At 41.6% G+C, this 15,736-nt stretch overlaps 2 protein-coding genes across 2 annotated transcripts; one reads left to right on the plus strand and one right to left on the minus strand.

The window, feature by feature from the left end:
- Positions 1–139: 139 nt before the first annotated feature.
- On the plus strand, positions 140–10,589 carry LOC131208542 (uncharacterized). The gene is made up of 7 exons (XM_058201329.1): positions 140–375; positions 2,792–3,264; positions 3,402–3,612; positions 3,682–7,780; positions 8,594–8,711; positions 8,788–8,933; positions 9,079–10,589. Exons 2-7 carry the CDS (start codon positions 3,047–3,049, stop codon positions 9,294–9,296), a joined length of 5,010 nt encoding a protein of 1,669 aa, XP_058057312.1. The 5' UTR covers positions 140–375; positions 2,792–3,046; the 3' UTR covers positions 9,297–10,589.
- An 828-nt stretch (positions 10,590–11,417) lies between these two features.
- Positions 11,418–13,179, minus strand: LOC131212088 (juvenile hormone esterase-like). The gene is made up of 2 exons (XM_058205823.1): positions 13,120–13,179; positions 11,418–13,043 (listed from the first exon to the last, which is right to left on the minus strand). The coding sequence occupies exons 1-2, from the start codon at positions 13,177–13,179 to the stop codon at positions 11,418–11,420; spliced, it is 1,686 nt and encodes a 561-aa protein (XP_058061806.1).
- Between the last annotated feature and the right edge of the window lie 2,557 nt (positions 13,180–15,736).

Consider the following 15,736-nt stretch of genomic DNA (forward strand, 5'->3'; position numbering starts at 1 on the left):
GAAATGAGAGAATAACGAAATGCAGAGAGAAAAGGGCAAAACCAGGGATCGGGAACGCAGAGTCGCTTCAGGCTCAAAATCCTATATAATAAAGACTTTAACAGTTTCAACTTTTTCAATTTTCAATTCAATTTTTCAATCGAATGGCGTCCACTGTGCAGTTGGGTTTTGGTCCTCGCAATCTTCACGAAAGTTTATTAAGGTTTAAAGTTTTATTCCGAAGCTTCTGTGACGAACGCCGTGAAAAAGAACAAGTGAAACTTCCCGAAAATCGTCAACTGGTTCGTGTGGTGCTGTGAGACACAACATCTTTTGGTGAAAGTGTGTCCGACTCCGGCGCTTGTGGCAGACATTGGTGGAACCGGCAAAAGAAGGGTAAAATTGCGGATCGAGAATTAAATCGCTGCCCATATTTAGTAATTAAGCTTTCTCTAAAGTACGGTAAGCAATGGAAGGAATGAAACAACACATGCAAGGGCCGTAATACCTGAAGCAAGATCGGGCAGGTTCACATGTGAAACGCCGGGAATTGCGGCACGCGGCACATGTCTAGACACTTGTGTGCGTGCGTGGAAGATGGGTTGCGTACGTGTATGCGAGTTTTAGCATTTTGATTGGTCTTGCAAGAATGCAATATGTTCCACCGAAATGCCGGTACTGGCCGATCCATTGTATGAAAGCGATGGTTTTATGAGAAGTAAAAAGAAAATTCCTCCGAGGAATACTTAGATTTCATGTCGTAGGCAACAAATGTGGGTTAGTTTTTGGGTTATGTTGAATCGTGACGTTAGCACCAAGGGAAAAGCATAGAAAAACCCCTTACTGAGATAGACACAATTTAAGTATCAAGCAGGTGAAAGAAGAATCAAACTTCGAGGGGATTAAGTTATGTAGATTACTGTATAAGAATGCGTTTTTCTAATATTGGTTCAATTTCATTCTTGATCTTAAATTCCAAGCTTTAAGTAGACCTGTTTTTCGAAACATTAAACCATTTTCTGCTTGGGGTAGGAAACAATTTGAAATCAAATGAAACTAACTTAAAGCTGATCGGCCTGATTGGTTAAAGCTAGTATACATTCGAAAGCGACATTGCTGATCCATATGAAATGTGTTGGTATTCATGGTCATTTTACGTAATAGTACCTTACAAGATCACATTTACTGTGGTATTAGGGATGTTGTCTAAAACTACAGCCATTACCTGTCTTTGTTAGTTTCTGTTGTTGGCACGATCCTAGTGTTTTTGGGGCATGATGAGATCAGCGGTGTAAGCAGATTGCTGTCTGTTTTCGGAACGTACAACCATACGAACAAAGAGTTTTTTCAAACAAGGAAACAATTCTTTCTTTTGCAACACATCTTCTTGCCACGTGAGGATAGTCCACCACCAATGGACTTGGGTGCTCTTGTGACTTATAATTCGGTTGCGATTAGCATCAATAACGTGGCATATCATCGTGTGGTCAGTTGCTGGTTTCCTTCCGGAGTAAGGAGCTGCAAGCTGGGGAACTTAGAAGAGATTAAGAAAGAAATTAGGACGACTTTCTTCCATTAAAGATAATTGTTATACTTTCCCTTAGCCAGCAACCTAAGTTGACAGTAGTTTAGTCATAAGCATGGCCTAGTATCCAATCGTGTCGTAGTAGTACTGATTTATTTTGAAAAAGTCATCGACTTCTGCTTGAATAAGATTTTTTAGAGTCTTTTTGATTTGCCTTTTATTGCGAAATCTTTGATCTGAAGAGAATGTATTAAATTCCCGTGAAAAATGAAGGTTTGATACAGATTAAAGATTAGGATCTGGTTAGGTAGGCAATGAAACGTACACATTATTTGACACAACGCCGCGTTTGGTGTGTTGATCGTGTCTGCAACCACGTGTTTTTATTGTCAGCTGTCAAACTGAGTTTTGCTATCGCTACTCGCTTTTTCGGCGGCAACGTTCTGCTGTGAAATTTGTAAGCTTCATCTTTGAAGTAGAGCAATTTGTCGAAATCAATATTTGGTGTCTTTTTTGTTTATTACAATCCTGCTAACGAAACAACATTTGTAAACCACAATTTTGTGTGTTTGTGTTGGTTAACATTGTCATCTCGTGAAGTAGAAGCAAAATCATCAGTAACCCGAAGGCCGCTTCCGATAATATATAGAAAAAATAACATACGACTAAGACTAAGTTACAATCTCTACTATTTGTTGACCTACCGCTACTAAATGTATTTATTTTAAACTATTGACAATTGTTTATACATATATGTATTTCATCAATTATACTGTATTAAGTTAAATTACTTAACAGTGGTAGTGGTAGTTGAATTATTCATTTAACTACTTCACTTTAGTAGACAAAAATAAAATATGTGTTGGCCTCTTTGAGTTGCTGAGAGCCCAAGTCGGTGGCTGTGCCCATCTATTTTTGTTCCGCCTTTCGAAAATCACACCCATCTGAGTGGCTTCGCGCTATTGCCACTAAAAATTATGCAATTGATGTTTTTTTGCCTGACAGCATATGCTACACTGTATTTGAATGTAAAATTAGAAGTTGTGTGCACATTTACTACAGCACTTGTCTGATCGTTTAAACGATCGACTGTAACACATTTATGTGTAAACCAACTCTAGTGCTTTTCCTAGTCGTTAAACTGTACACACGATTCAAAAAATCTGAATTTTGGAGACGACAGAAGAATTATGTTGGGTTGTTTCATTGGTTAGTATTAGTAACAATAGTATTTTGAATAAACATTTTCCTAATTCAATTTTGCTTATTTTTATTTTCGTTCCACAGCATATGTTTTAAATTCATTTGTCTTGTAAAAAGAGACAATTTGCGCCTCTAATTTATTCTCGGTTCTGAGAATGATCTTTCAGAACCGAGACAGAAACCGAGAAACTTTTCTGCATATTTCCACAATCACTGTTCAAAAAGTAGAAGAATAACGTATTGCTGTTAGCTCTGGAGGCCTTTCTACTGATTTCGGCGAATAGGTTCTGGTTCCGGAATACCGAATCAGGTTGACCAACAACGCGACACAATCCCAGCATGATTAACCTTTCCTCGACAATATCTTCACATAATTATGCTTGTCGAACCGGCGTCTGCATGAACACTGTTTCCGGCAACAATGCAATTTCTACCGATTGCGTTTCACGACATCATACATCTGAATCTTCTACCGTAACCACCGACATAATGACCAGAGGTGGCCTCGGACAGCTCGATCAAGGATTTGTGAACAGCAATGGCTACCGAAACCATCGGTTAGTATTGTAAAACTAACAGAAGAATCATGTGCCTCAAGAGCATTTCTCTACATACGGTGATATATATGTATACATATGTATATTTCTTTTGTTTTACATAAATGATATTTGAATGATGCACATCACGGGCGTAGTTTTGAATATGAAATACCTACCGTTGGCCAGCACTATGGGAACGCTTTTCTCGTGGCAGATAATGACGAAGAGTTATCGGGAAGAATTGTTGGCCAACGATTTCAATCTGCCAGTGCGCTAATGATGGAAGAAGATTCTATTATCGAATCAGGTATCCTAAGCATGGAGGAAATTGTCGAAGATCAAGATCATGACATTGAAGAGGATGATGTAAGTATTGATAAATATTTCCTGTGGCATAAAGTTCAATTTTTTGTATTTTTACATTTTTAATCCTAGGAAGAGAATGTACAAATGTCTTCTGCAGTAGAAGTTATAGCAATCGATCCAAATTGCGATTACAATACGGAGGACGACGATGATGACGATGATTATGACTATAGTGAAAACGAAGTAATGGAGGGATCAGTAGTTCTTTCCGATGACGAGGGAGAGAAGGAAGAACAAGAAGATGAAAGTGATGATGCCTTGATACCCGTCCCTACGTCCATAGTATCTAATGAGAAGCATTGCGAAAGAGGTGCGGTAGTTCAAGGCATTCGATCTGTCATAGATCCATCGCATTACTGTGGTTATGCTAGAGATGAAAGTAGTAATTCTAGCACCTTTGTTGCACTCACTAGCAGTTCCAGTAGCGATAACAGCAGTAATATTAGCAAAGCTAGTTGCACATACGGCACCAGCAGTTACTATCAGTTGGAAGCCAACCGACACAAACCCCACCATTCCGATGGCCCTAGCATGGTTAATTGTTCAAATTATTTAACAATGTCAAGCGGGCCACCGCAGCAATTGCTTGCAACTTCGCCGAATGTCGAACGACCTCAACGAACACGTAAACGCTCTTCTAGTCAACGATACTCGTTTTCTATGCCACATTCTCCAGTTTGTGCAGGCATGATCGATGGCATCATTAGCTGCCTACCACCTCAAACGAGCTTTAGTTTCGAAGATCTCGTTTCGCTAGTTGATCAACAGTGTCCGCTGAAAGAGCTTACTGGGAAAACGAGCAGCCAGTCACTGCTGGAAGATTCACTTGTGGACGAAATAGATGATGCAAAGAACTTTAGCTTAACAGCGTACATTTCTGGAGATGGAGAATCAACTGCATCGTGTGACATGATTAATTCCTTCAGTGGAACTGAACGGTTGAAGACAGAACATGACAAAGATGCTAACATAAGTAGAAATGAGTTTTCTACTGACGTTCGTCGTCATCCAAAATCAAAGGGTAAAGAATTGAAAACTTTGCATCAACTACTTCTATTAGACAACCAGAAAAAAAACAACGAGAAGCTTGAAGATTCTCAAAGTGATTCCATGCCAGGCAAACGAAGGTGTACAGCAAAAGCAAGAAGGCTTTTAACATTAGACTATGATAGTGATTTAGAAGAAAATGGTATGCAATGTTCAAAAAACGGAAAACTGTATGCTTTAGAAAATAATGGCACAAGTGTTCGGAAAGGTAGAAGGAATGTGGAGTGCAGCACTGAAAAAGATCCCACATGGAATCCGAACGGTGGTGGCATTCAAAAAGTTCCTCCTAAGCCGAAACACGATACAAAATTGTACACGAAGAACGTGCCACCTGGTTTGGCCAATTCGTCATCAGCAATGGTGGAAGTGCAGAAGAAAAGTATCCACAATAATGAATGCATCAAAAATGACGGTGAAAAACCCGTATCGAGATTTCCGAATTCGAAATTCGTCAAGGGTACGTTCTTAAAATTTGGTCAAACAATAAAGAAAGAGCTCCTAAATGATGATCCTGTGCTACAGATAAAGGCAAAAACGAAACAGCATCCTTTGAAGCAACTGCCAGAATCTAATGTAACCAATGATACCCATAAACATGACCATACATCACGAGCGAATGCTCGTTTCAAAAAGACAAATATTACACTCGATCACGATTACTGCTCACCGAAAAACGGCCTTTCAGTTGCTGCTAGCAATGCATCAAATGTAACAAATGGGATAGGCAACAACAAGGTTCAGCGTAAGGCAATCGAAATACCGTTTCTTTTGCCGACCAAAGAACAACAACGCCATGAGAGAAAATTCCTACAAGAGAAGAAACGTAACGAACGCAACGCTAACAACGCAACGGATTCCACTGATAGTGTTAAAGATAAGAAGAATAAAATAGCCAGCGTGAATAGAGGCAGTAGTACATCAGTAGCTACCCCGAAGGTAACACCACAACCATCTAACAAACCTATATCAGCTATTACAAATGTCAATGTTTCTAACATTAAATTGGTCGGTGATGTTAAACGACCTCAGCAGTCGCTGCTCAAGACAAACCATAATTTCACTAAATGCGACTCTAGTCTCAGCAGGATCGCGGGAAACACTGGAAGGCAAAGCCCACAACAAAACACGCAGATGTTTTCTGGGGCATTAGCAGTTATCTCTCATGAAAATAATCAAAAACTCGTAGCGACGACGCTCGAAACATTGAATGATTCTAAACCACATAACACGACAAAGGCGGTCATACGTAAAAAGTTAAATCTTCAAGAGTACAAAAAGCGTCGCGAATATCCTATTGCAACAGTGACAATTCAAAGTAATGACCGTGACGATACATTGAAAGGTTCATGCGGATACTCTAGTAACAGGATAGCACTGTTCCCAACAGATGAGAATGAAACGGCGACCACGGTTGAAGCGCGAAACGAAGTCAAACTAGTTTCTGACACAGTAGTGGCAGAACAGAAGATTTTTGCAACTACAGTGCAAGAGGCAGCTGTTAAGATCACGAAGCGATTGGATCCAATTTCTGCAGCAAAGCTGAAAGCGCTTCGTATGCAACAGCTTAAGAAGCAGGCTGCTATCAAATCGGACGAAGCAAAACTTAGCCAAAAAATGCCACTTTTACCAATTGTACCACTGGCAGAGATAACTTCATTGCAGTTCGATGAGTTCGGTAATCCGCGGCCAGTTGGTGGAGCAAATGATAGGAAGGCGAACCAGGTGAATGAAGATCGTGAAACATTAACGCTACATGAGGCTTATGAAGAGATAATCATTGTATCAATTGGTTGTAATACTTTATTGTCGATCGCACCGGAAGAGCTAGACTCCGTAGAAGATTCACGGCAATCGCCGACGAAAAGCAGTGGCAAAGATAGTCCCGTTCAAGATTCATCACTTTTGTGTAACATAACAGACACCATCAAGCGCTGTTGTCCGTCGGTTACCGATGTTCCTGGCAGCTCGCTAATAGCGAGTATCCAGGAAGTGGTTAACAAAAAAACAAATTCCAGTGGAGCTAATGTCCCAACTTTAGGGCGTCCTCAGCGTAACAAGAAGATTCAATGTACATCGACATCAGCGGCGGAAAATGCTGTTACCTTGAAGATAGGTACTTTCGATGGAAGTGTTGATAAATTTTATGAAGGTCAACAAGAGCAGTTCCACGATTCTCCGAGTCTAGGTGTTTCGCCGCCTAGTTCCTTTTCTCCGGGTAAACCGGAAAAAGCACACACTTCTACTTCGGAGACAGCATACTACAAAAAATCTTGTCAACCTCTCAAGCAAAGTTCGATGGAGGTCAAATGTCAATCCTCCAAAGTCGATGAAACAGTGGAACATGGTGAAGACAAGGTTATTATGCATTTGCGCAAAGATCGCCAACGCTCTCAACAAATAGACGCAGTGACGCAAACTGAACCTTCGAAACGATTTCCTCCATTACGTCAACTTTTGCCTGTAATAGGTAGATCAAACGAACTGTATAAAAACGGGCAGCGCAATTTTCTAGTTGATATCGCAAACAGTATCATATCTAATGAGCATGGGACAATCCAATATCCGAGGCAGTTCAATGTAGAGAGTTCTTTACGCAACTCTCGAACAGATCGAAACGATGATAAAAAGTCATCATCGTGTGAAGAATTAGAAAACACCAGTGCGACTAGTGCTTGTCGTAAAAGCTGGTCACATTCAAAACATCGCATGAAATACTCGAAGGATCGTAGTCGCAGTCGCAGTCGCAGTCGATACAGTTCAACGACCCGTCGATCCTCGTGTTCACGTTCGCGAAGGAGCCAATCGTATCGTGATAATCGCCGTTGTAGCAGTAGTCTCAAGCACAGTGGTCGATATTCACGCAGTCGCCGGAGATCGCGCACATCTTCGAGATCGTCACATTCGTCGTTCTACGGAGGTGGTGCATCTCACAACGGTCGTCGTTCGATGTCTTCTTCTACATCAAGTTCTTCTATGTCATCTTCCTCGTCACGAATCACGCCACGTTCAATCCGTTCGTCGTTTAGCCGATCACGCTCGCGTTCGCGATCTCGTTCACGATCTCGTTCACGATCGTATCACTCACGCGAACGTGGAAGTAACCGACGAATGACATCACCTGGTAAGACATTTTATACCAATAATTAGCATATCATGAAGTGCACAGTGCCAAAAGGACATTCGCAGTGTAGGCCTCGATATGGAGTAACTGCGTACCAAGTGTATATGTATGATACCGGATTTCATTACTCGATGCACTACATTTCAATTTAGCTCTCATCATTATGTATTATTTGCATCAAAGGCAAATCATTTCTACTTAACAGTAAACAAGTTTTGGTCTGCGATTTGCGTTGAAGGAGGTTTGAACAAATCGGCTTTTGTGCCTGGCAAGTACGAAATGCGCACATAATTGATTTTATGCTACCTTTTGAAGAACTCGTGCTAAGATTTGAGGAACCACTGCCACATATGATTCGTTCAGCATGACAAGTTTTTTGGAGCCGTCCTAGCTGCAGCGAATAGTGCCGTCTCATTATTATAGATAAAAATGCATTATCTCATATGGATTATCATATTATCTGCTTCTTTACATTATCGGGTTATACCGTGAAATGATTTGAATCAATCCAAATGGAGCATTTATGATACACTTGGACGGTAATATCGACAGAAGAAGTACGTACTCACGATAAAAACTCTCTGATTCATCCGATCAGGATACCGCTTTTTCGACTCTGTTAGTGTGAGCCGTGCTCTGTGCTTTGTGAATGAACTGTTGTTGGCTTTGCAGATGCTTTGTGAATATTTGCTTCATCTATGATATGAGTTAAATGAGACACGAGCATCGAAAGATTCAAGAAAATTCGAAAATTTACTTTGGAGTAGTTTTATAAATTGTTTGATTAAATTTTTTCGTTTCTTACGGATCTAGAACGAAAAATTGTTTACGTCGGAAGATTGGAAAAGAACATCATAAAGGAAGAGTTGCACAAAAAATTTAAGCCGTATGGTAAAGTAATTAGAATAACTTTACACACCAAGGATAATGGGTAAGCGAAATGCAAGTTTCCAAAAGGTTGTGGATTTTTATCTGTGTAATTTTATTTCAATGATTTGATGAATTAGGTCTCGTTATGGTTTCGTCACATTTGAAAAACCTCAACAAGCGTATAGCGTGATCGATGCAAGTGGAACAGATGTTAACCTGCGGAATTATGATATTAGCTTCGGTGGAAGACGTGCATTTTGTCGCACGCAGTACGCTGACTTAGGTAAGTTTAAACTTATCTAAAGTATTTGTGCCAAATAGAACATATAACGTAATAAATTATTCCAGATTTTTGAATGCTCGGATACTCAATCATTAGTTTCTCCACTTCGACCATTAGTAAATCATTCGTTTTTCATATTTCACAGATGGCGAATTATCGGTCGATCAGCATCATCAGATGCCGTATGTGATGCTGGACGGCTCGGTAGTACCGCCCAGGTCAGTCGTCGCATATAATTCATCTCGGTGCCACAAGGAATCGATTGGGTACAGTGGTCGAGCCACTGATGGTAACGATAGTTTCGAGAATCTGTTAATGCAGTTTAAAAAAGAAATTTGCGCAATGAAACCCCGAAAGCCATGACCTCGCAGTTGATCGCGTGAAGAGACATTATCTCTTAATAAGAGACTAAGGCGAAGTGTGACGGAAAGATAGATGTAATGGTAGTGAAAGACACCAACACAAAGTACTAATGGAAGACTGTTCGTACGAAATACTGGCTCTATTCTACCTCAAAGTTAAAATTATATGGTATGTAATATGCTACTTGCTTTACGATGCATATACCGTTTTGGCAGTAAATGTTCAACATAAGCGAATCATTATCCATGTGTCTGATATGATTTCGTGGTTTTATGTTTGGAAACCCAGGAGCAGGAAAGTAACTCGCAAGGTTAAGATTTGTATTGTATACCAATCGAACTTTTTTCATGAGAGTTATCACGATTCACTGCTAAGTCAAGTAAACTTGACGTACGATCCGCTGCCATGTCAATTCGTTGAACTACAACTAAAATAAAGACTGGATTATCCTGCTTTTTAAACGCGAAACAAAGAGACATAGGAAATGCAAATGCTAAAAAGATCAATAATGTTGTTCTGTTTTATAATTCTCTCTGAAAGGAATCATTGTAAATCATAAATTCTATCGATAACAATAAATCTACGGTGAGGCTACTATTGGGTGACCACGTGCAAAAAGTGAATTGTAGTTTTCGATTTGAATGACGATAAATTCAAGGAAAACCAGCTGTGATCGTCATAATGGTAAACTTTGCACATTGTATTCTACACTAGGATATGTCGTCTGCAAGAGTCTGCAGGCTTAAGATGTGGTCTCATGCTCTCTCATTTCCATACTTTTTTCCTTTGGTAGATTTCTTTGATAAATATTGATGCTCAATATTGGTTGTTGTTTCACACAATATTATTTCTTGAATTATGAGCCTAAAAGTAACAACCCGATGTGTTTGGTTAAACGTTACAAAGAAGACTGATTTTATTAATTCTAATTTCTCTATCGCATCCTACGTTCTTCCGTTGCGGTCGTGTCCGTGTGCGGTCGCGGTCGTGTTCGTGTAGCGTAGCGTCGGCTAGCATGAGTGGAGCGTCGTTATCGTGTATCGATGATAACTCATGATTAATTGTTTTTTTACATTTTTGTAGATACACACGCAATCTAATGTCAGAATTATTTTAATTAATTAGCAATTTCTTGAGGTGCAGTAGTTAGACACGATTTTTCGTCTAGTGAATTTCATAATTATTCTTAATTAGGATTGAAAATGTTTCAAAATTAATGTAAAAAATATGTTTCGAAGAGTGCAAAATAAATCGTTGGTTACGTTTATACCGCGTATCGGGGTGTATGGAATCTGGGACCGAAAACGATCCCACTACATCCCTGCTTTTCTGTAGCTTTTCCTTCTCAGAGCGGACACCCACAGGGCCTTAAATTGCTTCACATTTGCAAGTTATTATTTAAATGCTTCTTTTCTTCTAGCTTTCATTGCTAAATATCCCAGCTAAATCTCCTTCAGCATAGCTAAGTTCGCTCTTAATTCCTTTTTCTTTGGCTAAGTCAGATTGTGGTCTCTGCTATTGTCGGGTTTCTTCCCTGCACCGCGCAATGTTTCCTTGCATTGAATTGAGTTATTTGCTCTTATCTGTGACATGATGATGTTTGGCTCAGACGTTATGGAACAGAGTAAACTTTACGATTGTCGTATTGGATAAAATATATATTTTTAATGTCAATATCAAACTCCAAAAGAGTTTCAACATAAAAATTAACTTTGTAAATACCGATATGAATAAAGGTTTTTACAATTCTTCATGAGGACATATTTCTCCTGTTATAAGGTACTGGGCGTTGCGAGCTCTGCCTGTCATCAACCAGCATAAGAACCATCTTGGGATAACATCGAGACTTGATAAAAACTTGATTGATAAACTATCTAAACTAATCTTATTTAAACCCATAACCGTTCGCACGCACACCGTTACAGAGAGCAACAGAGATTTACATCAACATTTACGAGCGAATATGAAGTCCATTTTAGTCATCGGGAAATGAATTCCAAACTTTCAGAAAGTGAAAACACATGTTCATGCTTTATCTTCATAATTTACAAAGATTTACTATCCCAGCCAAAAGCCTTTTATAAATGCCCGTTATCTATATCTTTATCAATTATTGCTGCATTAGTTTCGCGGGAAGCGGAATGGATCGTTGGCGTAACTGGCTTCTAGATTGTGCCACACGGAGGTCCGCGCTCCATTGGGATTGATGCCGGTCACAAGGTCGTGGCCGATGTCCATGAAGTGTATGGTTGAACCGACCGGTTGCCACTGTTGGTTTTGAAGCAACGTATCAACTGCATTTGGTGTTGGATTGCCGAATCGGGCAAAGTTTGTAAACAACCGTACGAACCGATTGCTTACGGTGCGTGCATGATTTGTTGGCAGAATTGGTGAGATGGTAAGATCGGTTACAGACCACAAGTATGGAATGTCGTCTGCGTGCATCGCGCCGGGCCAGTTACCCAGCAGTAGAAGACGTTTGACTAAATTGAGATCACCATCGAAGCTGAACTGATAGTAATACACAGGGGCTGTCGATCGCTGAGCGTGCACCCGCACCGTCTTATCGACTCCGTAGATGAACTGCTGGTCAGTGTGGAATCTCAACCACTCCAACATAATATTCGGCCCAAGCGGACGATCCTGCCAGTATGTGTTACGGAAAGTTTGGCTGACAGCAGATGCCGCGGGAGTTCCACGCTGAATATTCCAAAAGTGCGGTACGAAGTAGTCGGGATTGCGGGTAAATGCATCCCATACGGTGCTGTCGATGGTGTGTTCGTAAACCATGAACATACTCTCCAAGCTCGTGTATCCGGCGATGAATGGAACGTGGTTGAATGTGCCAGCATTCATGACGTCGATTGGTAGCTGCGTCAGGAACGTTTCTTCCGGCGAGTTTACTGGCTCGGCGTTGGGCACAAAATCAAATGGTTTAAATCCGCGGGGCACTTCAATGTCTAGCCATCCTTCTTGAGCATCAATCAAGCGTTCCAACGACGTTTGCCGCAAACTCTGAACCAACTGAGCACTATCGTGCGAATACCCAAACCGATCGGCTAGTCGATAGGCGAGTTCACGGGGCTGATACTGGAAGGCCCAAGGTGACAACGCTGTACCGGACTGTGCGATTGCTTTGTGGAATAACCCGGCGGCCTTGTTGGACAGCACTAGGAAGTGTACGGCTACACCACCGGCACTTTCACCGAAAATGGTCACATTGTTGGGATCGCCACCAAACGCAGCAATATTATTGCGTACCCACTGCAGAGCCATTACGCAATCCTTCATTCCCCAGTTGCCTGCGGCATGCGTATCGTCCGTGCTGAAGAAGCCGAGTATACCTAAGCGGTAGTTAATCGTCACCACCACCACGTCTTCCGGTACCAAATTGTCTGGTCCGTAAATCCATGAGTCACCCGAACCACCGGTAAAGGATCCGCCATGAATCCAAACCATGACTGGCCGCGAACCGATCAGATTCTGTGTGTAAACGTTCAAGTACAAACAGTCTTCACTTCCGGAAACGCCTCCCAAAAATCCACCGGAAGGACACGTGCTCCGGTGTTCGCTACCATCCTTAACGCCTTGCCAGCCAGTGTGCGGACGCGGATTGCGGAACCGATACTCTCCGGTCGGAGGCTGAGCATACGGAATTCCGTTGAATGCGAAGTAGCTACAGAAGAGTCCGCAGCTCGACGTTATGCCTTGAATTTGGCCTCCATTAGTGTTAATAATTGGACGAGACTGTAAACCGCGAAAAGGTAAACACCAATATTTATTTAAGTCTTATGGTAGATCCATAATGGTAGTTAACACTTACCGCATCCTGTGCATGACTAGCGATCACCGCTAGTGATGCAAGCACCACAAACTTAAGCATCCTTCCGACTGCACGCTAGCTGGCCACTAAAGTAAGCTTGCGAGCGGAAATTAACGGCTGTTATATACGCTGTCCCTGGCGAGAGGTATGAGCGTATCCTCCAACCTTAGTTGCTAACTTCATTCTCGTTTTGCCGAGTTCCAAATTGTAGCGATAAGATTTCTTACTGATCCCGTCATTAATTGATTAGGTTGCCCACCATTTGATATTTCTGATCCACCTATCGTTGTTATCCGTTTTGCGTTGTGGCGCTTTAATGATTTAGATTATGGGGAAATTTCTTACTCCCCTCTCACAAACTGAGATTGGTTATGTACGCAAGCAATGATACTATTTGGTTATTGGTAAGTGCGTCAAAGATTAGCACCGGCCGGTCCCCTGAGCCGCAGTAATGCAGATAAAGATTTTAAGATTGCACACGTATCAATGGGGGGTATTTTAGACACTTGCTTGCGGGTGGTCCAGTATAAGAAAAGGGCGGTTTACTCTGTGTTTTCGTTAATGTTATGCTAGCGAGGAGAAGAAATACTTTTCAAAATACCACTTAATAATGCAAATGTGTATTATATTCAACATTTCTTCTTCTCTGGCTACAACCGCCGAGCGGTCTTGGCCTTCAAAGAACCTTCCACCGCTCGCGGTCGAGAGCCTTCGTCCACCACATCTGGATACCGGCCGATCTCTCGTCCCGGTTGACGCAATCTCTGTCCCTCTGGACGGCCTAAGACAGAGTTCTCAAACATGTGGCCCGCGAAACTGTTTTGTGCGGCCCGCGACCACGTCCGTGGAGTATATTATTACGTTATACCAGCAGAATAGTCAGCAATAAATCCCAAAAATGCTTCTTGACGGTTCAGCTGCCGGCATAGAAGTGACTGATACGATTTATTTCAAATCCAAACCAAATCAAAGTGCGCAAAATTTAATTAAAAAACATTTTCTTTATGTGGTGCGGCCCCCTGATTAGCTGTTACTGTCCTCTGCGGCCCACATGCTAATATGTGTTTGAGACCTCTAAGACCCCTAAGAGGACTTTATGGGCTGGTTCATCGTTCACCATTCTCATGACATGACCAGCCCACCGGAGCCTGGTGAGGCGCACACGCTGCATGACAGCGAGCCGTACTTGCATTGCGGTACAGCTCGCTGTTGAAGCGGCTTCTCCACTGTCCCTCCTCACATAGGGGGCCTAATATCAAACTGAGCATCTTCCTCTCGCACGCCGCTAAGAGGGTTTCGTCAGTTTTGGATAGTGTCCATGTCAATTTTTATGCAAAATAGTAAATGCACTACCAGTTGATATGTTCACCATCTTAGCTATCTCGCGCTATTTGGTTTTGTGGTCACAAAATTTTGGTGTTGTGGTGTGATTAACATTTTTATATAAATTATATTAGGTGTATGCGTTGAAATTTATCGTTTACATATAGGGGGCGCTACTGTTGGATAGAAGGCACAAATGTCATCAAATAACTGTCAAATGTCAAGCTTAGGCATCTGTCAACAAATCTGCATCATCACATTTGTCAATTTTTCCATTGTGAGATTGTTATTAACACGAAACCATGTGCGAATTCGAGCCAACAAAGCGTCATTTGCGGGAAGTGTTGTTGTATCACTTCCATCTGAAAAAAATTGCAGCCGAAGCATGCCGGTTGCTTAGGGAGGCTTATGGCGATGCTGTTATATGCGAAGCCACTTGTCGTAATTGGTTTCGGCGCTTCAAAAGTGGTGATTTTTGCACTGAGGACAAGGAGCACCCGGGACCAGCGAAGACGTTCGCAGATGAAGAGTTGGAAGCATTGCTGGAAGATGACCCGTGCCAAACACAAAAACAGCTTGCAGATGCATGTGGAGTGGACCAAGGAACAATTTCCAGACGTTTGAAAGCGTTGGGGAAAAAAAGTAGCAAAAAGTAGTGGCTAGCGACGGACACTACTTCGATTGACTAGTTTGTTAAGAGTTTTGAACAATAAACGATTCAATTTGGTAAAAAAAACGATAAATTTCTACGCATACTCCTAATATAATTATATAATTATATAAGCAAATCACTATTCTCTGTTGTTGCGCCACAGTTCATTCGGTTCGCGGCCCGCAAGGTTACGCCGGATCGGATAAGCATACATGAGCAAGCAACAATCGCATTGTTCATTGCCCATTATTTATACCAATCATTAGTAATGTAATAAAATAACCGCTATGCTTAAATGGCATCTGCTGAAAACTCTCGGGCCTACTGAAGATTACTGTGGCTTTAATTGCCATTAATTGCCATCGTCACAGATGCAAATGTCTGTAAACCTCAGCTGTCCTCTGTCTAGATACCTTGAGTCCGCCACATTTGCCACTCTCCTTGCCAAATACACGTCCGCTTGGCCATTAGCGACCGCCTGGCGCCTTCGGCCGACTTTGTCCCGTTCAGCGCCACACCGTTGCCTTGGTCAGTGGTCGCTCAGCAAAAGGCAACGTCAACACTGCCCGTTGTATTGCATTTAATACGCTCCCTTCGATACGCTGGATCCGTCAGGAACCATTTAAAAAGACAATTTTGGAA

Source organism: Anopheles bellator, chromosome 2, assembly GCF_943735745.2.
Source record: "Anopheles bellator chromosome 2, idAnoBellAS_SP24_06.2, whole genome shotgun sequence".
Taxonomy (NCBI): domain Eukaryota; kingdom Metazoa; phylum Arthropoda; class Insecta; order Diptera; family Culicidae; genus Anopheles; species Anopheles bellator.